Source organism: Leguminivora glycinivorella, chromosome 16 (genome assembly GCF_023078275.1).
Source record: "Leguminivora glycinivorella isolate SPB_JAAS2020 chromosome 16, LegGlyc_1.1, whole genome shotgun sequence".
Taxonomy (NCBI): domain Eukaryota; kingdom Metazoa; phylum Arthropoda; class Insecta; order Lepidoptera; family Tortricidae; genus Leguminivora; species Leguminivora glycinivorella.
This window is the reverse complement of record NC_062986.1, coordinates 8,496,799-8,518,985: the sequence shown is the minus strand read 5'-3', so window position 1 is coordinate 8,518,985 and position 22,187 is coordinate 8,496,799. Positions and strand designations below refer to the sequence as shown.

Below are 22,187 nucleotides of genomic sequence, written 5' to 3'. Positions count from 1 at the left end.
TGATTTTTTTATTTTCGTCCACATCATACTGTCCTAATAACTCATTTGTTTGCTTTATAAAAACATATCAGTAACAACATGATTAACTAACCCTTATACGTACGTGTATCAAAGTATTGTAACATAACTCTCAAAAATGATATGGTAATGGTACATTGACTAGAATTATAACGACTTTTGAGGTCTAATATTTTAAATTATTTTGAGAAGTCTCGAAAGTAAATGACATACGATTTTAGGTCTAAATAGTTCGCTTTTGATCTCCGATGTGGTCACAGTTTAACGGGTTCTGTGTGCTTTGCGGTTCCACTGTAAAGTTAAACTAAATTGCATATCGTTGGTTAATTTTTCACTTAACCTTTTGAACGCCATAAACAAAAACACCACTTACACACCAAGGTCAGGGCCGCGCCTAATTTAAACCTTACTTCAGGTCAATTCGCAAGAGTTGGCACGAATGGAATGAATGAATGAAACTTTGAGTTGTGCTTGTTCGTTCACTGAAAAGATCGCTCCCAACTAGTACGATCTCCGAAGTGTACTACTTCGTTCTTTTAGGATGTTTAGTACAGTAGTACACCGAGTGAGAGACAAATTGTGCATATGATGTACAGTAACGCTCGCTCGTACTATCTGAGAGTTGATTGACCGTTTACGCGCGCTCTCGGTCAGAGTTTTTCGATTCTAGTTCGGTTGCGGTCGGGTCACTCGGATCGCTTTGCTGTCATTGTCACTTCTCGGCTCTTCGCTCCTTTCGCTCCCATTCTGTTGCGCGTGTGTGAGTGTACTAAATGTACTAGAGAGCAGAATCATTTGGGAGTAGTTCGGTCTAGTACAGTGCAGGGAATCGTGTCTTTTGTACTATTAGTACATGCACTACACAACACAAGCCTAATGAAAATGTCTATGAGTGTGACAGATTGTTAGCAAAAAAATTGTGTATCTTGCCAGTAACAACCTACAGTAGTAACCTATGCTGATACAGGTGTCACTCATAGAATCAAAGTTTCGTTTATTCCATTCGTGCCAGCTTTCGACCTGTAAAATGTTTAAATATTACATGGACAGCGTATTGCATAATAATCACAGATGTCGCGTACAACGTCATTAATTAGGTGTTCTTGGCGTTCAAAAGGTTAAACACGCCATAAATGTATTGCAAGAGAATTAGCCGCGAGTATAGAGGGATATTGTCATATTTAAGTAGTAACAAATACTACCACAGTCATATATTTATAATGTTTGATACAAATATTTTTCTGCATGTATCTTGAATATCTTGTTCGGAAGACAGCGTTTTGTTAGATATTTTTTATTAATTTATTCATCTCTGCAGTAAAATCGCAAAGTATAAATCTTTCATTCAATTCAACAGATCACTAACGAATGAAGTACAGATAGATTTTCAATGTGCATATGTCTATGCCATAACAATCGGAACTATGTTTAAAATTGTTAAACCTCATGGTGACTCTTACATCCTACGTTATCCCGACTGACTAGCATTAGGTTTGTGTTTAGTATATATATAAAATAGATCTCAATTAAATATAGGGCAGTCTTCGTTGGAATTACGAAAGAGTCAACGCAAACGATTGTAAAACAGTTAAAAATTCACACAATCCACTTAAAAATATTTTGAGGCATTTCAAGAAAATATCCTTCATGAAATACGATTCTTCTAATACTTCTAAAAATCCTAAGAAATTTGATTTTGTCTCTGTCAACCTTTCATGACTTGGTTAACAAATTGGCAGTATTTTCTCGATCTTTGCGGATTCGATTGAAAGTACTAGGCAAAAGCATTTCGTAAGGGACGTTCTCGTGGAATGCACATTTTATAGAATACAAAATGTTTTATGTGTCCAACACTCGTCTATTTCTACTGATACAGTTCGAATGTACACTAAAGTTAACTTTCTGCCGTATTCACCAAAAAACTATAGGTAAGTGTATTGTCTTGTGTTACCGTTTACTGAGGATTGTTTATTTACTAAGTTTAACTAATTTTAGACCATTTACACAATAGCGTTTCTCGCCGACGGTACGCTAAAATTCAATTTTTGTCTTTGGTTTCTGTAGCCATCGCGCCTCTGGGAAAAAACGCCAGTATGTATAAGGTCTTAGTGTAAGGTCTTAGTGGACGGAGTCCACCCTACGCAGCGTCGACTCAGGTCAGGACACTTATATGAGGACACTTGAATTGTTTGACATGCACGCCCCGCCCCGCTGTACGGCACGCCGAATATGAGCGTTCACTCAGGCCTTACACAAAAAGTAGGTAGGTAGTTATGCATTTTACATAAGTGTGTCCAATTTATATTTGAGCAATTCCCGAATAGTTTGTACATTTGGATCACGTCTCTGATTTTGATAAAAATTGGTAGGCTGATAGAGTGCATGATGCTGAGCAAGATACCACTACCACCTGGTGGCAGACCACTAGGTTTCCCAAAATGTCCTAGGTTGTTTGTATGAAACCTTCCTTTTTTGTTACCAGATTTCTGTGCATTTTCGGTAACAAAAAAGGAAAGATTTCATATAAACAATCTAGGACATTTTGGGAAACCTAGTGGATCTTGCTCAGCATCACGGCCTATCAGCCTAATTTTTATCAAAATCGGAGACGTGATCCAAATGTACAAACTATTCGGGAATTGCTGATTTACTGCTTTTGAGTTTTACAAAAATGGGCTTAATAACTTGAATGTGGATAATTATTAGTAGGTATCTTAGGGCATTGTTGAAGTTAAATATGAAGATATTAAACAGCTTGTGAGTAATCACGACTGAACATGTTCATTAAGCTACGACATATAGGTATTAGAGTTACACGTTAAGGTATGTAAGACATCTTACAGTTATAGACGATAAGAAAGACTTGCCAATCGAAACGAACGTTTCTCATAAACTTTACAACAATAAACAATTATAATGAAAATATCTATGGGATATAATTTTCCAATTACATCCGAAACTAGTTTTAAGACTTTGGTCAATAAGGCATTAAGTTTAAATATATACTTTTATTTTTAATTATTGTTCTTCTTATGTTTACATTCGATAATAAGTACACAGTAATTACAATAATATTTACAGCGATAGATGGTGTACTCTCAAAATCTAAAAAGAAAACCCTTTGTTCTGTCCTTTTCATTCCATTATCGAGTGAAAAGGATAGAAAATTCGTTATTTTTTCACACTTTGGAGAGGTTACCAAGAATCGAAAGCCGTGAGCGGCGTTCCGAATACCAAATTGAGTATCGTAAGTGGCACTATGAGTAGTCATTTACTATACCTACCTATCTATCTACAGTCGTATGTACACCACTAAAAGTAGGTACGGAAGTATAGAAATTTGGCAACTTCAGCAAATCGTTTACACATTTGTGTTTATAATTACATTATTGTTAGGCATTACTCGCGATTGCTAGGAATAATTAGCATGAGTTGCGTTTTTGCGCAGCAGATGCCGTAGCCGAATGGCATTTGTGCGATGCGAAACGAAAACGAAACGCCGCGAAAGGTAGTCTGGCTCTGTCGCGCCAATACGCAAGAGCAATAGAGATAGATTTCTACGAGCGTTTCGTTTCGTGAGCATTTGTGCCATTCGGCTACGTACCCAGGGTAGCTAACTAATGTCACAATTGCTTACGCTTCGCTCTACCTCTTCTGCCTCTTCTGTAGGTATATAGCGATACTGCGTTTCGCACGCCGCGTAGCGTCTACGATTCGAACTCCGGATAGGCCCTTAGTCCATAGTTGAAGTCCCGCTAGTTAAGTAAATGAAGTCGCGCGCAAGAATGCAAGTCATGCAGCAGGTCAGGAATTGTGCGTCGCTAAACAAATCTGCCGTATTTAGTTACATTTGCTTAAAAATTCGTTTAAGTGAATCTTCGTTGAAAGTTTTCGCCGTGTTTAGCTCATTGAAACGCATCTTTACAATTACGCCAACAAAATATTATTATGACAAATAACTATCCAGAACATTCGTAAGGTTTTGTTTTGGTGTATTACGCAAGAAAGATGCATAATAAAACAAGAATAGTGCATTTTGTAATGATATTTTTTCCTGGAAATGTAAAGGAAAGGAAGATACGCTTTATACGCGCACCTAATTTTATGTTTGATGATCGACTTGTACCTATTTAGATGTTTTTTTGGAGGAAAAGTCGTTTGGAACAAATATTTGCACAAATTATGTTTAACGTATTTAGTATGTACTGAGCATTATTCATGTCAACTAAACCTTCGACCACGCAAACATTTTCCATTTCCTCTCAGCAATCTCAATTAAAAACCTGTCACCTTGCCATACTCACTAAACGTGAAGTTCTACAAGTGTAGGTACCCGAAAGTACCCGAATAATACAAGTTAAAACACGTTTTTAAATGCATTGGATATTAAGATTTCACGATATAAATTAGCCTTTATTTCTTGTAGGAGCAGGACCGTGGTTATAAAGTTGTAGGCCTGTAGTTCTACTGGTAGATGTTTCCAAAGCGCTCCGCGCCGCGGCTATATCGCCTGAAGGACTGCTCAGCCAATCTTCCCTGCATTCCACTGTAAAGAGCATGGGTTACATTATTAAGCGTAGAAACACCACTTGATGACGAGGACGTCGCTACCCTTAGCCTACTGGAGATTTAGTAGTCAATATGTGTAAGAGATAAGAATATATTAACGCATTTTCAGGAAGTCATAGGTAGGTAACTGAATGAAACGATTATTTTATTAAATTAAATTTTATTCACATTACCGTTTAGAACAACAACTTAATCTCAATAAATATGCTTTACGTGATTAACATTCATTCATTTCTACGTGTACGACTTTATTAATTCAATTTAGTTTGAAATTTCACTTTGACAGACCGCGTCTGGAGCCTGTGATGGCCAATCTCAAAAAGTAAAATTAAACAACACACCAGCCCCATGATCCCTAAACCTAAGAAACAAGAGCTGAGCTTTATGAGGTCCAAATGTCCAGCGTCTGTGTCAGTGGAGTTTCTGCTCTGCTTGGCTTCCCATGTGGCAACCGCATGCTCCTCATCTCGAGTGAGTTTCTGGAAAAAACCTCCTTCAATCAGCCTGCTTTGCGCTGTTTTCATTCTTTCTCCGCCTCCCCATCTAGCGCGAATAAGTGACGTGGAAGCCTGGATACCGACGGTGCCCTCCAGGATTTGCAAACGATATCCTAACAACATCAATCTTTCGGTCAATAGGAGATACCTCTTACCTTGCGATATGCGGATCGCGTTCTCCACTTCTTCAACCAAGCTAATATCCTCATAACCGTGAAAAACAGGCGTACCTCTAAACCATTCCTTATACCACTCAGCCCCTCCATAGCCGTTTACTAAATGAACAGCATTCTCTATTGTGTCGAACCGTGGCTCCAGGATTTTCGTCACCAACATTTTTACTAGAAGCCCGTTATATGCAGTGGTTATCACTATGCTGAACCAAATCCAAATCATAAAAAGAAAATTCATCAGGCGGGATTTCGTTACAAATTTTGCATCTTGCCCTAAAAGAATCGCTAAGGTATTCCACGCTATTTGTAAGCTCTTGTTGATTCGTTCAGTCTTGTTTATTATCTTTAGTAGCGCCACAAGCGCTATAAATGCGGCACAAAGCAAACTTATAATTTTGTTCATGAAAGGCACTAACACTTTGATCCACACGTGTATTTCGCGCTGCGGAGGTCCACACCAAACCAGCTCAAAAAAGTAACTTATTCCTGTGCTCTGATATACCGAAAAATACCATTCTTCGGGTATCACCGGCGTTAAAACATGAATATTTCCTTCATTTAACGAATATAAGACGTCGTAATTCACGCATAACACTTTCAATGTGGTATTCATATATTGGGATATGATCATGACCAGGTTACCAAAGATTCCCTTAAAGAATGGAGATGAACCGTTGACACAATTTACTTTAATGTAGGGCATAGCGGCTGCTTCCCACGTTCCCAATCGAGTTTGGCATCCAAAAAGATTTTTAAACTTACTCGGAAAAAAGTTTTCTTTGAAATGCACTTTAATTGGACTCGTGTTTCCACAACTATTATTGCTGTAAGGATAGAACGTGTACATTTCAGATTGGTTCTCATTTTGAATCAAAATGATTAAATCCGTAATATCATATTTCCAAGCTATCATCGTAATATTACTGAGATCAGGTATGGGATTCGTTACAACTGTTACGACTTTTGCTCGGAGAGGTAACATTTTTAGGTAAATTTACTATGAATTTATGGAATTCGTAGGATGAGGTTACAAAGAGGATCGCCTGTTGTATGTCTACAGATCGAGTCTGGTTTTCGTGCATGTGAATTGTCTGTACACTTCCTTGATAAGTTGCCAGGAATTTATTTACTAGGTCGAAGTCAGCTTGTTGCCATACAATAGAAGTTGTTTTTCGGTATTCAAACTCTGAATTTGCAATCAAAGAAGCCGTGTTTACCAAGCTCGGTTCACACTTAGTTAAAATAATAAGTAAATATGGTAGAGTGACATTCATGGTGCACCACGTGTACTCGACATATGATGACTATAATGCGTGTAAGGTAGGTGTGGGCAAATGACAGTAATCATAGGAATAAAGTGCAAGTAAACTAACGTTACCACGCCTCGTGCAAACAGATAATATAATGTGGGTTCCGAAATATGTATTTCAATTTTATGTTGAAGTTTGTAATAACTGGAAAGTAGGTAGTGATTATATTTCTATTATTTTATTGTAGGTACCTAAATATCATTTTCACCACACCAACTGGTTAAGGCTCTCTTGATACTTCAAAAACGAATGACAAAGTTGCCTTTTAGCACAAAAGTGCAATAGTTATTTGTTTTACAACGGGGCAAAGTAGTTGCTTAACCGCACGTGCCAATATTGATACCCGAGCAAGCGAAAGATTCCAATATTGAACCGCGAGCGTAGCGAGTGGTTCAAAAAGTGGAGTCTTGAGCGTTGCCAGGGTTTCAAGGCACGAAGGTTAAACAAACTTTGCCACCGAGTGAAACACAACATTTTTCACCACACCAACACGAACAAAATACTGACTATAAAACATCAAATTAAATCAAATCCATCAATTTATTCAATATTTATGATTCAAAATCATCATTTATAGGTAAATTCTACCAGCCAGCTTAAGACATCAAGTTAAAATTTGTATGAAATTACTTTGCACTCTTGTGGATATAATGCAATTTTGTTATCTGTTTTCGAATAGCAAAATAAGCCTTTAACAGTTGGTGTGGTGAAAAGTAATTTAATACAAATTTTAACTTAATGCCGGAAGCTGGCTGGTACGCAAGTAATAAATCTTTGGACTGAAATGTTCGAAAAAAATAATTTGATTTAGTTTGATGTTTAACAGTTATTTTTTTTTTTGGTGACACTGGTGACAAATGTTGTGTTTCACTCGGTGGCAAAATTGGTTTAACCTACTAACCTTGAAACCCTTGCAACGCTCAAAATTCCACATTTTGAACCACTAGCAATAATTAATATTGGAATCTTTCGCATGCACGAATATCAATACATATTGGCACGTGTGCTTAAATAACAACTTTGTGCCCTTGTAAAACACTAGTTATCTGTTTTAGATCCTTGTAAAGCAAAGTTTTGAGAGCAAGAGGTTGAACCCAACATTACAAGAAAGCATGGAGATGATACTTAAATATAATGTTTACTTGTCACCCTGTTGCAATGATTGATGATAAGGTGAGTGACCCTCGACACGTGAAAGCAATAGTTGAGTCACAGCTAGCGATCTTAGTAAAATAATACTGATTAATCGTAGAATTCAAACTAAATCAAATTGACAAACTTTGTAGATAGTTTGTCAAAAAGGCAGATAATCAATAATACTTACTGAAATCGGCGATTGCATTATTGTAAATATTCTTAATAACAGAATTTGTGATCCTTGATCCTCGATTGTAGGTAAGAAAGCAATTTACCCTACATTACTATTTTTTCCATTAATCAACAAACGATAAGTATGCATTTTGGTATAAAATTGCCTATTATTATGTCCAGGAACAATTGGGGGAAACAAATCATTGGATTTGGAAAATATTGATTTTCGGACATTGAATGATCATTCATGAAAAAGTAAAATATCCTCGGTGCATTACATTCTTTCAAAAACGGCTCTTTAATATCGTTACATTTACGTTAGAAGAAAAAAATATAAATATAAATATATGACTAATAATATGACATGATATATATTTTTGTTCGCGCAAGTGTGCGCGGCGCGACTGTATATAAGATATATCAAACCCTTTAGCACAACTTGCCTTGTCGCGCGCGAGTCTATACAGCAAGCGCGACTTTAAGTATGGACTCGCGCGCGACTAGGTAAGGTAAGTTGTGCCGATATCTGGTTGCGACTGTCTCTACAATGTGACTGATGTGTGGGCTACAATGACGATTGCTAACATAAAGCATTCATCTGTTTATAGTTTAACAGTACCTATGTAAGCGACAGTCTCTTTTTGATATAAATAGGAGAAAACCCGGTCGAGTTGTATCGACGCTCCGCCACTGGTAGGTACAGTCAACCAATTGGAACCCTAGGCCACTGTAGGACTATGTCATAACGCCGTTATAAATCAGATTGTAAGAAATCTCTTACTGCTTGTCATTTTGTCATAGCTCTAGAGTGGCCTAGGGTTCCAATTGGTTGACTGTACAGGAAAGCGGATTAGGTCTTTTATACTTAGACGTCTAAGTATAAAAATGACGGCCGCGGTTCTCATGCGTGCACCGTAGGCCCCTAATGCGAGATGAATGCTTTATGTTGGCGAGAAAGGACCCTTGCACATACAAATGAATTCAAGACCTGATTGTCTAATGAATTTAAACATTTGTCTGACAGATTCCTGGCTATGTGATGGCTGGCTATTTAGATTCGAATCTACTTAGACCAAGCACGCAATCTGGCTCTGAATTCAGATCTATTTGCAGAGGTCCTACTATGTAAAATGTACAGCGTTAAAAGTAACATACGGTCGAACCGAACCGTGACCTTGGCGCGTTAAGTATCAAGTTTGATCGTGTGTACTGTCCATCGCACTGCAATATCTCTCTTAGGCCTCACGCTCACGCTTTGAGGGACGACGAGTAGTAAATTGATTGACACGGCGATTTATACAATTGGTTAGTCTATTGCAGAACACCCTGCATTTTCTGACAATGCGCTGAAACTTCACAGTTGTTCCTTCAGTAGTCTTTGAGTAGATTCATACCAGGCAGGCAATTATGGTCGCGCGATAAATGATAAAACATCTGGCATCAGTGCGATAGGGACGGCCAGATGTTTTATCGTCTATCGCGCGACCATGCTACCCGTGCTGGACATGATTGGCACAAGATTATGTCGCAGCGTGATAGGTTACCCGTCCTTATGTCATTAATACGATTTGAAGAAGACGAGTAATCTATCTCGCGGCGACATAATCTCGCGCCAATCATGTGCTAAGGGTGCAGGAGGCATAGACAATATCATCCTAACTATTAGACATGCCGTGCGATGGACTCCGCAGTCTAAGCCAAGCATAAGCATATGCCAAGGTTTTGGTCAGGTTGAACCGTGTGTTACCACTTTAAGGCCACGCCACAACATCGCTTACGTTATTACACGTTAATCTGAAACGCCTCGCGCGGCATCTTGTCGCGTTTGCGCCGGGGCTCGTCCGCCTCGTCTGAGAACCGCGACGGGGGGTGGATGTGGTCGTTGAACGAGGGGTAGTTGGATATGCTGAAATGTTTTAGGATTTAGTTCTATGGCGGGCGGTTCACCAAGATACTACTGGTTACAATAGGTATCGATAGGTTAAGATTGTAAAAAGAAGAACGCGTTCGTCTGACATGTTGTTTTGGGTTATCACAGTTCTCGCGATAGTTATCTTTACGTCTACGACGGCTTGTCTCGATATCTTGTAGAGGAACGCGTCCGACCGCTCTGGATTCTACGGTGCCGCAATGTTAATGAGATACCTATACTTAAAGTTATTGTTGCTATTTACAGTAGCGTAAGTTACATTATGTTAAACCGGAGAGGTCACATTTTTCTGCTCGATACATTGTTGTTAAAATTGCGTTTTCATCTCTGCCTATAAGTAGAGAAGAGGTGAATCGTCCACTCTCCGTAGCGTGTCGTATTTATCTTTGTATTATTTATTACAACAAAAATAAATAGCTAACGGTACGCTACGCATAGTGAACGATGGCTTCTTGTCTTAAGTAGCATGTACAGTCAACCAATTGGAACCCTAGGCCATTGTAGAACTATGTCATAGTGACGTTATAAATCAAATTGTAAGAACTCTCTTACTGCTTGTCATTTTGACATGGTTATAAAGTGGCCTAGGGTTCCAATTGGTTGACTGTACCACTTCTAAGGCCAATAATCGATCATCATTGGAACTCCTCACTTAGATTTATCCTGCGTTGCTACTAGTCTGAAATTAACTAATATTACAATGTTAGTCACCTGAACGTCGTTTCATCGTTGTGGCTGCTGTAACCACTGGAACTTCTCACGTGTCTCTTGCCCATTGCGCCGGCTTTGCCCTTGCGCGAGGGAAACGCTTTTCTCACGACCCCCCCTACTGAGTTCTCAGATGAGGAAGAGGATTCTTCGCGCTCCACGCTTGGGTCTGCATAACAGTTTTAATGGTTCATTTTATTCTTATCGGTTAGGTAAAGCAGAAAACATATATTCTGTTAGAACATTCCTCCAGACCACGCTTACGAACGCTACTGATTTTTCTGAGAATTATTCGGAATCAAGTTTTGGTTTGGCTTTGAAATATCTTTAAAATAAGAAAAGTATTCACAAACCATTATTTTAATACTTCATATTACACGTAAACGTGCTTGTAAAATAGAAATTTTGAGCTAAATTGAGCTCAATTTGATGCCAAATACGACGTGGATGGGATATGTCAGTGTGTAAAGTGACGTTTCTTCAAACAAAAACGGGAATTTTAACATGCAATACATATCGTATTTAGAGCTAACTTTGGACGTATGTTCGAATCGGGCAGAAAGTGCCTGACAGTATATTTTCATGTTTATTACATTAGATAATTTCATCAATTGTATATTTGCGAGTTTTTGATTTGAGCATACTTTTTAAAAACTAAGCAGATTAATTTTGAATGCAAGAAGCCAATCAGTACATGAGTTGGGGTGCGCAGGGCGCAGGCGCGCTGGCTCGCTGTCCGAGTGCGGCGCGCTCGCGTCGTCGCTCGCGTCGTCCTCGTACTCTGTAATGGGCAGGTGGAGCGTTAGTATCTTCTTCACCTCCGAGTCCGTGGAGCCCAAGTTGTCCGACTCTGCAATGCAATGAGAACTGTCGGTTGGGGACGTGGGGGTAGGAGCATGGGAAAGATATGACGGCTCGGTTCGGTTGACCCAGAGAAGTATAGATTTCTTTAGTAGGTTCTAGGTCAGCAGATGACACAGATATGCTACTGTTATTTTATTTTATCGCGATGGTTTGGCTGGTATTGTTATTGGGGCAGTCAGAAGTGTGACAGTTAATTTCTAGGTGCCATACGTTTCAGTACTTTCAGTTGAGCATTGAATTCTAGCCATACACAAAAAATTGGGCGCCACTTGAAACTATGGTATTTAGTAGCAAATACGAACGGAAAAAAGATAAATTCCATTTAATAATTATTCTAAATTCTTCATAAATAGCTAACAGGACACATACGATTAGGACATAATGTAATTTCATTTTAATTTTTTAGCGCACGCACACTCTGGTTTTCGAAAATATGCGTACTAACACTTGTTGTATTTTCACTTAATATAAAATATTTTTTTATAATGTAGGTATTTAGTTATTCATGAGGTCATATCTTTCCCAAGCCTTATATGGAGAGGTATGTACATTGTACAATTGTACATGTATAAACACAATAATGGAAGACGCTCATGATTCGCCACTTAGGATCAAAGTTCAAAATAGAATTAATGAAACTTCACGTGGCCAGTGAATATGGAAAAAATATTGATTAGAAAATATAATAATAATTAAGGCTTGTGTCAATGGATGTAAATGCCTGTGGTGATTTATTATGAGTAAAAGTAGGTAGTTTTCACATGCAGTTCCAAGTAAACAAGTTAACAAAATTAACATCGCAACATCGCAGAAACACACTAAAATCGCAAAATATTTTCATAATCAAAATTTAAGCATGATGCAACTTTAAAAAAAGCCATAATGCATTTGAAATGATGTACGGCAAAAAAAATAACCTAATTGAAATGCAGTTTTTGTTATTAAGTGTATATGTTTGAGGATCAATTATTATAAAATTATGTTGGAGCGTCCTCATTATACTGATTGTAGCCAATATTGTGGAATTTTTTTATATGATTTGGTCTTTGAGTTAGTATTTTGAGAGATGTTAGCTAGTTATAATTGATTGCAGCAGTCGATTTAATTTGAATTTCACCCTATAACAAATTCCGCAGCATTCCATGGGATGTCAGATAGAAAAAAATACCACGAAGCCGAATTATATACTACAACATGACAACTACCTACAATACATAAAAAACTGATAGGTATGTTACAATACATACTTTGTGCATGCTTACCTTTACAATTACAACACCAGTTACGCTCCCGTCGGGTTGCATAAAAGGCCATCATTTGTCAAATCGAAATATCAATACTTAAACTAAAACGGGTCCAAATTAAACTCCAATAGAAGGTGCGGTCTACTCGAAACAAAATCAATAGTCTAACTACTTATAGGTAAGCTTCTTTTAGTCTGTTTGCGGGGTTGAAGTGAGGGAAGAAGGTACCTTGGCTCTCGGAATGAGGATCGCGGAGGCGATTTCCTTTTCTTCTCACTTTCGTGTATTCTGGCTCCTTGCCCTGTAAATAAGGTAAATTTTGAATGATAGATCAAGAGCCCAGGCCCGCCAGACCTTCCTCAAATTCTCAAGGATGAAACTTTGGGACAATGTAGAGTTCACATCGGCGTTTAATGTGTGCATATTTTCTAGTTCGGCCCATCGGCCAATTTTTTGCTATCAAGTGATGAAGGTGAAAAAAAAAAGTGCTTACTTTCCTTAAATTCTCAAGGCTGATTTTTATATATGTGTTAGAGCACGTTGTTAGAAATTGGTTATCATCAATGCCAGACCGTTTCCGCCGGCCATAACTTTTACCAGACGCGACAAAGTTGGCAAAAAACGACTCTAACTACCTCATTTTCTCAAGCCTGATTTTGATATATGATACGCAGGGACCTGTAACTAGACCGTTTGTAAGCAGCCAGACTAATCGGATGGACCCAACCATCCGCCAGACCGACTTAAAGTTTCGATATGAGCATTAGTAGAATCGAAATATTCCGGGTCTATAAAAGCTAAAAACTTGAATTTTCTACATTAAGCTACGTGTATATTGTATACTTGACGTAATAAGCGACTTTCAAAAATTTTACTTCTAAGGAAATAAAAAAATGAAAGTTTATATGTGGTGCAAGATTAATTTTAAGCTATGAATTTTATTTACACTGCGTAAGTACATGTGTATTTTATTATAAATATAACTTTTACCAGACGCGACAAAGTTGGCAAAAAACGACTCTAACTTACCTCATTTTCTCAAGCCTGATTTTGGTATATGATACGCAGGGACCTGTAACCAGACCGTTTGTAAGCAGCCAGACCAATCGGATGGACCCAACCATTCGCCAGACCGACTTAAAGTTTCGATATGAGCATTTGTAGAATTGAAATATTCTGGGTCTATAAAAGCTAAAAACTTGAATTTTCTACATTAAGCTACGTGTATATTGTATACATTACTTGACGTAATAAGCGACTTTCAAAAATTTTACTTCTAAGGAAATAAAAAAATGAAAGTTTATATGTGGTGCAAGATTAATTTTAAGCTATGAATTTTATTTACACTGCGTAAGTACATGTGTATTTTATTATAAATATAACTTTTACCAGACGCGACAAAGTTGGCAAAAAACGACTCTAACTTACCTCATTTTCTCAAGCCTGATTTTGATATATGATACGCAGGGACCTGTAACTAGACCATTTGTAAGCAGCCAGACCAATCGGATGGACCCAACCATCCGCCAGACCGACTTAAAGTTTCGATATGAGCATTAGTAGAATTGAAATATTCCGGGTCTATAAAAGCTAAAAACTTGAATAACGAATTGAATTTTATATTATAAATAACATAAACAAGGAAAAAACAAATTGGTACAGTGCATTATAAATTAAATATTCAATTCAAAGAAGTAAACAATCAATGTTACAACGGTATATAACTAAACGAATTTCCTTTCTCCTACAAAACATACCTAAGTGACGAACTTTAGAATTACAAGTTTAGGAAGTTTAAACATAAAAATTTAATTAATTAATTAATTAGAAATTTAATTAAGTTTAATTTATTAGAGAAATAATATTATACATAGCCTATTATTTATTAAATTATTATTGAATTCTAATTGTACATTATGACATTGTTTTAATATTTATTTGGTATATTTTAATTGTATTTAAATTTGATATTGTTAATTAATTATTGATGTATCATTTGTAACTTATTAATAGTCATTAATGCATGTTAGACACTAAGTAATATATAATGCCAATTAGCACGTAAGGTTAATCTGTCAGTGCCAATTGATTGGAATAAATAAATATGAATATGAAACATTTGTACTCAATACGAACATCATCAACCCTGTTATAACCCATGTCGGAGATGCTGAATTTTCAGACACGAATACATTTTTGGCATTCTTCAAATACATGTATGCCGTTATAAAAAGTTTAGAATACTTTACGTGTGTACACAACATATACACTTATACTTTCCACCTCATTTTAACTGAACTTATATATATGCTTAAATAACTTTTGTAGTATGCGAGGGATTTGACATTATATGCAACATACACATAGTGCCTTTATACATAGTGTGAGGTCCCTCGCCCACAAATTAAAAAGGATCGATCTTAAAACTAATTTTAAACCACCTTGTTCGACGACCGAAAAAAAAGTTTAATTTACTTTTCTTCTTTAAATTTATAATAAAATACACATGTACTTACGCAGTGTAAATAAAATTCATAGCTTAAAATTAATCTTGCACCACATATAAACTTTCATTTTTTTATTTCCTTAGAAGTAAAATTTTTGAAAGTCGCTTATTACGTCAAGTATACAATATACACGTAGCTTAATGTAGAAAATTCAAGTTTTTAGCTTTTATAGACCCGGAATATTTCAATTCTACTAATGCTCATATCGAAACTTTAAGTCGGTCTGGCGGATGGTTGGGTCCATCCGATTGGTCTGGCTGCTTACAAATGGTCTAGTTACAGGTCCCTGCGTATCATATATCAAAATCAGGCTTGAGAAAATGAGGTAAGTTAGAGTCGTTTTTTGCCAACTTTGTCGCGTCTGGTATAAGTTATATTTATAATAAAATACACATGTAGTTACGCAGTGTAAATAAAATTCATAGCTTAAAATTAATCTTGCACCACATATAAACTTTCATTTTTTTATTTCCTTAGAAGTAAAATTTTTGAAAGTCGCTTATTACGTCAAGTATACAATATACACGTAGCTTAATGTAGAAAATTCAAGTTTTTAGCTTTTATAGACCCGGAATATTTCAATTCTACTAATGCTCATATCGAAACTTTAAGTCGGTCTGGCGGATGGTTGGGTCCATCCGATTGGTCTGGCTGCTTACAAACGGTCTAGTTACAGGTCCCTGCGTATCATATACCAAAATCAGGCTTGAGAAAATAAGGTAAGTTAGAGTCGTTTTTTGCCAACTTTGTCGAATCTGGTAAAAGTTATGGCCGGCGGAAACGGTCTGGCATTGATGATAACCAATTTCTAACAACGTGCTCTAACACATATATAAAAATCAGCCTTGAGAATTTAAGGAAAGTAAGCACTTTTTTTTTCACCTTCATCACTTGATAGCAAAAAATTGGCCGATGGGCCGAACTAGAAAATATGCACACATTAACCGCCGATATGAACTCTACATTGTCCCAAAGTTTCATCCTTGAGAATTTGAGGAAGGTCTGGCGGGCCTGGGCTCTGGGTCTATGAGGAGGCAAACCGCCATTTTGTCAAGCTAGGTGGGGCTGTGAACCGGTGCTGTCGCTATTAAATCACACATTTTTTCAAATATTTTTTGTGGCTTCGTAACTCCTTACTGTACTCCTTGCTCTAGCTACACTGGTTTCAGTCTCATTACCCAGCTTTTGCAGCTGTACACGTTATTCTGGTCGCCCTCTAGTATTTCATCATCTCCACTCTTTGTACTGTGCTTGAATGAGTAACCCGACAAACACCCGAGAAAATACTGCATGGTATGTGAACGGATCTGTACCTTATATTTATCATTCTGTTTGAGGTCGTGATAGACGAAGGAGCCTCGTACCGAGTGGTACGGGCCGCTGTACACGTTTCCACTGTAGCTGCTTTCGCTGTACGTTGGTTTCGTTAATTGGAATGTTGCGTATGGACAGATGTCTTCGATGTATTCTGTAACAGGATATGGAAATAAGCTTGGTCTACAACCTCTGCATATCCTTTCCCCACCCCATTAAAGTTCGCCCCTGGGATTTAAAATAGGGCCAGTGTTGGCTACCAACTTATAAGCTTTTATTTATCGAGTTCTCAAAAACACCACTTCAGATACTAAGAAAAATAAGTCGTCATCAGGTACGGTGACATCAAAAGAGAAAATACGTATCAGAGAGCGTTATGTTAATGCATAAAGGTACCGTTGGAGGCGTGCTTGTAGTGATGCGGCGGTGCGGGGTGTTGCGCGCGCGCAGCGAGGTACTGCTGGTCGCGGTTGACCTTGTTCTGCAGTTGTGCTACCGACGGCGACTCGCCCGCCGCGCTTTCAGTCGCCGCCGTCTCTGTGCCGCCCGCTTCTACAAAGAAAAACAAGTTTTTTTTTATACCACGTCGGTGGCAAAGATATATAGTTACAGTATTAATAACCTATATTTTTTTAATATTCATTCCGCATTTTCAGCTAGGCTTATGACAACTATTTATTCAATAAGTTATAATATTTTCTAAGTAACTTACTGTTTCTCCTCACTAGTAGCACGATGGCTACGAGGGCACCAAGAACGAGCAGCGACAAAGCCGCGGGAAGGATAACGCGCGCTCCTCCTAGAGAGCGAGCGCCTGCTGCCGGCACCGGCGGTGACAGTTCCCCGTCTATTACTATAAAATAAGGAATGTCGTAAGATACATTTTTAGTGTCCACTTAACTAATTTACAATGTTACTAAGAAGAAATATAATTATTGTTGAAATATGTGTGAAATAAAAAACACATGTGTCTATATTAGAGGTAAAAAAGCATTTAGAAAAGTGGCGCCCAACATGGGGCCTTAATTGACATGTCTCAAACAAAAACCATTCTAGTTCCTGTTTTTACCATGGAAGTAATATGTAAGGAATGTCATAAGGTCGATTCTTAAAAGAAAAATTCATTCAAACGACAAAAAATATTTTTACTTACTGCCACTAATGGAATGCGTAGTGAAATTATATAAAGCCACTGCATGCCCCGCATTATTATGAGCTGTTATCCGCAACTGATATTGCGTTGCTGGTGTTAGACCGGGCACGCTGAACACTCGCTCGGTTGCTTGGACGCTGTTGGACACTAATCGCCACTGCAATAAGGTTACAATTGACATATAAATAAGATTTTGTACATTACAAATAAAAAAATGGGTTTGAGTGTGTTAACGATATCACTTAAGGAGCATTTTATAGTTTTTTTTATATTTGTTAATTGGCACATAGGCGCCAGAACATGGAACAACTTCTCTATATAATCTAATAACAATATTTAAGAAATATGCTTTTACAGCATTACTTTATTTAGTGGTATTTTTATAATATTGCCTTCGGTTACCGCGACAGTTACTCATGAAATAAAACTATGGAAACGGATTAAATCGCGTATAATGAATTTAAAATACATCCCGACGTTTCGAACTCTTTACAGCGTTCGTGGTCTACGGGTGACTGTGACGGGTGACGGGTGTTTAATTTTTCCTCAGTCACCCGTTGATCACGAACGCTGTAAAGAGTTCGAAACGTCGGGATGTATTTTAAATTCATTATACGCGATTTAATCCGTTTCCATAGTTTTATTTCATGGTATTTTATATTACTTTATTTTCTAATAACAATATTTAAGAAATATGCTTTTACAGCATTACTTTATTTAGTGGTATTTTTATAATATTGCCTTCGGTTACCGCAACAGTTACTCATGAAATAAAACTATGGAAACGGATTAAATCGCGTATAATGAATTTAAAATACATCCCGACGTTTCGAACTCTTAACAGCGTTCGTGGTCAACGGGTGACTGTGACGGGTGACGGGTGTTTAATTTTTCCTCAGTCACCCGTTGACCACGAACGCTGTAAAGAGTTCGAAACGTCGGGATGTATTTAAAATTCATTATACGCGATTTAATCCGTTTCCATAGTTTTATTTCATGGTATTTTTATATTACTTTATTTTGTGGCGCCCAAACGTGGTCTCACATCTTAATATTTTAGAATTGAGAAGCGTACTTTCAGGGCATCTCTCAGTCTCACATTCCTATATTACTTTATTTGACGGCGCTGGCGCCCAAACGTGGGCCCAGTTATTTGGTAACAATACTCGAGACACGAGCCCCACGTTTGGGCGCCACTTTGATTAATGGCGCCCAAGCGTGGGCTAATTATTTACAACCCTTTTGTACTTCAGAACGCATACTCTAAAAGTATTCCTTATGTTTTTCTATTGCTTATTTTAAATATGCTATTGGCACCCAAACGTGGTGTCAATTATTTACTTAAATATTAGATGGTTTAAATTATCATCACTTCTAATTAGGTCATGGTCTATATTAATATGCTAAATAGATACTTACTTGTGATTGGCTAACTTCTCGGTATTCAATAACGAAGTATAGGATGCCACATCCGCCGTCGCCCCAGGAGTCTAACCACACCGTTACAGTGGTTGTGTTGAGCGTTATCATTTGCGAGTGTTTCGGCTTTACTGGCACTAAAAGAAGTATTCATTAAGTAAGAGGTTTATTTTAAAGGGTAATCAATTGGTTAGAAATTTAAAATACCTACATCGATTATAAGAATGTGAAAATATCAAATGACTATCAGAAACTAAATTCCAATTGAAAATGTGTAGCGTAATGGAGTAATTTATAAACTACTGACAAATTAAAAAGCCGTTGACAATGTTTGTCTTGGGAAAACAGTAGTTCTTGGAAAAAATAAACAGGGAAAAACACTAAGGGGATAAGACATTAAAGTCTCTGGGTACCTACCGGTTCCTTTAGTGAAGGCGTGAACGATATCGCAAGGCAGCCCCGTCCCGATCCGGTTAAAGGCCGTGATGTACAACTGATACCGAGTTCCGCACCAAAGGTTTGGCAGCACGTGCTCTGATGTTCCAGCCTCCACTTGTAACTCTTCCCAGTCTCCGTGTTCGCGTTTGTAGTTGATGACGTACCCTGTAATTTAATAAATAAATAAAAACTGTGATAGTCTTGTGTTCTTCTAGCATTTGTTTATCTAGGAGACGAGAAGAGATCTATTACCAGAATTGCAGAGGGACGAATCACACGTCACAAATCTTATGCTAATTATTATATGGCGCGTAACGGTCCGTACTTTTGATATGTCTAATTAATTTAGTCCATCTAATAATAAATCTAGTTACCCAGTATAGGGCTTCCTCCGTCGCCCTGGTCACTCCATTGCAGATGCAGTGAGTCAGCATAAGAGTCAACGACGGCCAGCACAGGTGGCTGCGGTGGCACCTTCACTTCCACACTGTACGTCACCTCGTCCCGGCCGTGAGGGTTTCTACGGCACAGGTGTAGTTGCCGCTGTCAGCGTATTGACTCATGCTGGACAGAAGTTAAAAGATTTGTGATATAGTCAACATTTGCTATTCAAACTATTACTGCGTACGACTCCCTACGGAATTCCAAGGAATTTATTGTAAGGGTAAAATACTATCTGCGCTAGTAAGAAGGGTTTTTCTTTTTAGTGATGTAGATGAAGCTAAAATGTGACAATTATCTTACCTGATAATGAGCGTGCCATCAGCGGTAACATTTTTTCTCAACGTTGATTCGAGTGAGGCACCATTCATGCTCCAAGTCGTAGAAGGATTCGGGGACCCAACTTTATTGCACGATAGCGATATGTTCTCCTTCCATGGTGTTACTATGCTTCGACTAAATGAGGTTATTCTTGCTGGTACTGAAATATAAATAATACTTAGTTAATGCTCTCAATGCTATGTTCTAGAAGTCTGCATTGATGATGCTTAGGTACTCTATTTGACCTTTGAAAGAAGAAAATGGAATGTCATTTTGCGGATTTTCTGAAAGCAAAACGTTTCCAAGAGGTACAGTTAAGTAAAATATTATTCACCTTATAATTATTTCACTCACCGGAATCAGACGGCAAGACAGTGGCAACTCTAGTGGCTTCGCCTTCACCAAGCCTCGTGGACGCCGAAACCCAGAACTGATGCGTTGCCCGTGGAGGTGATCGTGATGTTTCATGAGACAGTGTGCTTGGCGACAACATACGTTTGTGAGTACCCTCCTGGAAAACACAACAAACACACATTTATTGGATGACAAACAAGGCAAAGTTGCAGTCAGTCAAGGAATTCCTCTAGAATATTTTTTTTCAAAAGAATAGCTTTTTACCTCTCTCCCGTCTTCAATGACGCTCATATACAGCGTATATCCCACTAGCACACCGTTAGGGGAAGCGGGAGGCAGCCATGATACAAGGATTTTATTGCGCGAAGACACCACTGCTTTGATGTCCGCAGGAGCTGAGGGTACTGTAATTTGAAAAGTGTGCTCTGGTTGGTCACTCGAGGTTGAACAAAATCTTCTTTTTTTTTAAATATTTTGACATGTTTTTAAATTAAAGGTAATTTCACACTTTTTGTAGGATTCGAACCTGTGACCTTTGCTCAGTATGTCAGAGGCGTCAGAGCCATTGCACTGATGACCCAGAAGGTCGCATCTCGAGTTCTACCACTGTTGGGATTTTTTCCAATGTGCTTTATTCAAATGTTTGCACTAGAGATGCACCGAATATTCGGTTACTATTCGGTATCCGGCCTATTCGGCCCTTATTTTAATATTCGGCCGAATACCGGATAGTGACGTACTATCCGGCCGGATACCGGATGTGCTATTTTTGATTGAATGATTTTGGGGTAAACAAATTAAATGTAAAAGAAACAGTTACGGTTATAATACTTATAATCATAGCCCTTTATTATATAAAAAAAAACATTTAAACAAAACCGGACTCCGCGCGAAGTTCACTACGAAATAAGTCAAAACCTGCACGACGCGCCCGCTCCCTGCTTAAATTGTAGGTATTGTAGGTAACATTCTACCGTCCGAATATTCGGCGGCCGGATACCGAATATTCGGCCGATGGTTGGGCCGAATATTCGGTATCCGGTATCCGGCCAAACAACTATTCGTTGCATCTCTAGTTTGCACTAATACTTGCTCACGTTACTACTTGATAAAGAAGTCGTTCATTTGGCATGTGTTGTTTAGATTATATTCCATAATATTGCTCACCATCTTCCTCAGTGTGACAATAAACGGGAGCAGCCCTGACCCCGTCTCCAGCCGCGGTGAATGCGCACACAGTGACAGAGTAGTTCGTGTACCGACGCAACCCTGACAGAGTGGTGTGTAGACCTGATATCTGCTTCGTTACGGCATCTTCGTTTCCTGAAACCACAGAAATTGACAAATATAGGTAACACTTACTCTTCTTTATCTATGTATGTTTTGGTCAAGGTTCTTATTTAGGCAAGTTTTGTTTACACACTACTTACAGCTCGGTCTGATGTCGACAATTAAGACGTTATCTGTGTATATAATATTATGTATGGTTTGTATTATACAGATGCAAGAAAGACATACATGATGCCGGTTCTGGTATGTCTACGTCTTAATTAGGTTACGTTATGCATGCAATTCATTTACAGGATACAGTTATTATTAGGAATTCCCAAACTGTC

General features: G+C 38.0%; 2 protein-coding genes across 2 annotated transcripts in view; both read right to left on the bottom strand.

Moving 5' to 3' along the window:
- Positions 1-4,454: 4,454 nt before the first annotated feature.
- The window catches only part of LOC125235039 (Down syndrome cell adhesion molecule-like protein Dscam2), a 331,791-nt gene continuing 314,058 nt past the window's right edge, over positions 4,455-22,187 (bottom strand). Inside the window, 17 exon segments of the mRNA XM_048141502.1 lie at positions 4,455-4,564; positions 9,657-9,784; positions 10,520-10,685; positions 11,211-11,366; positions 12,853-12,925; positions 16,445-16,599; positions 16,842-16,997; positions 17,158-17,298; positions 17,599-17,755; positions 19,018-19,154; positions 19,435-19,620; positions 19,830-19,970; positions 19,973-20,019; positions 20,200-20,377; positions 20,572-20,728; positions 20,836-20,975; positions 21,739-21,894. Of these exon segments, the coding sequence (XP_047997459.1) occupies positions 9,661-9,784; positions 10,520-10,685; positions 11,211-11,366; positions 12,853-12,925; positions 16,445-16,599; positions 16,842-16,997; positions 17,158-17,298; positions 17,599-17,755; positions 19,018-19,154; positions 19,435-19,620; positions 19,830-19,970; positions 19,973-20,019; positions 20,200-20,377; positions 20,572-20,728; positions 20,836-20,975; positions 21,739-21,894 (2,270 nt within the window). The 3' untranslated portion in view covers positions 4,455-4,564; positions 9,657-9,660.
- LOC125234911 lies at positions 4,483-6,239 on the bottom strand. The gene is made up of 3 exons (XM_048141331.1): positions 5,900-6,239; positions 5,233-5,620; positions 4,483-4,564 (listed from the first exon to the last, which is right to left on the bottom strand). The coding sequence occupies exons 1-3, from the start codon at positions 6,237-6,239 to the stop codon at positions 4,483-4,485; spliced, it is 810 nt and encodes a 269-aa protein (XP_047997288.1).

Coding starts and splice junctions, on each gene's coding strand:
- LOC125234911 (XM_048141331.1), bottom strand. CDS start 6,239: ATGTTACCTCTCCGAGCAAAAGTCGTAACAGTTGTAACGAATCCCATA. Junction 5,621..5,899: donor ATTCTTTAAGGGAATCTTTG/GTAACCTGGTCA, acceptor CCGCATTTATAG/CGCTTGTGGCGCTACTAAAG. Junction 4,565..5,232: donor CGCATATCGCAAGGTAAGAG/GTATCTCCTATT, acceptor TGCTCTTTACAG/TGGAATGCAGGGAAGATTGG.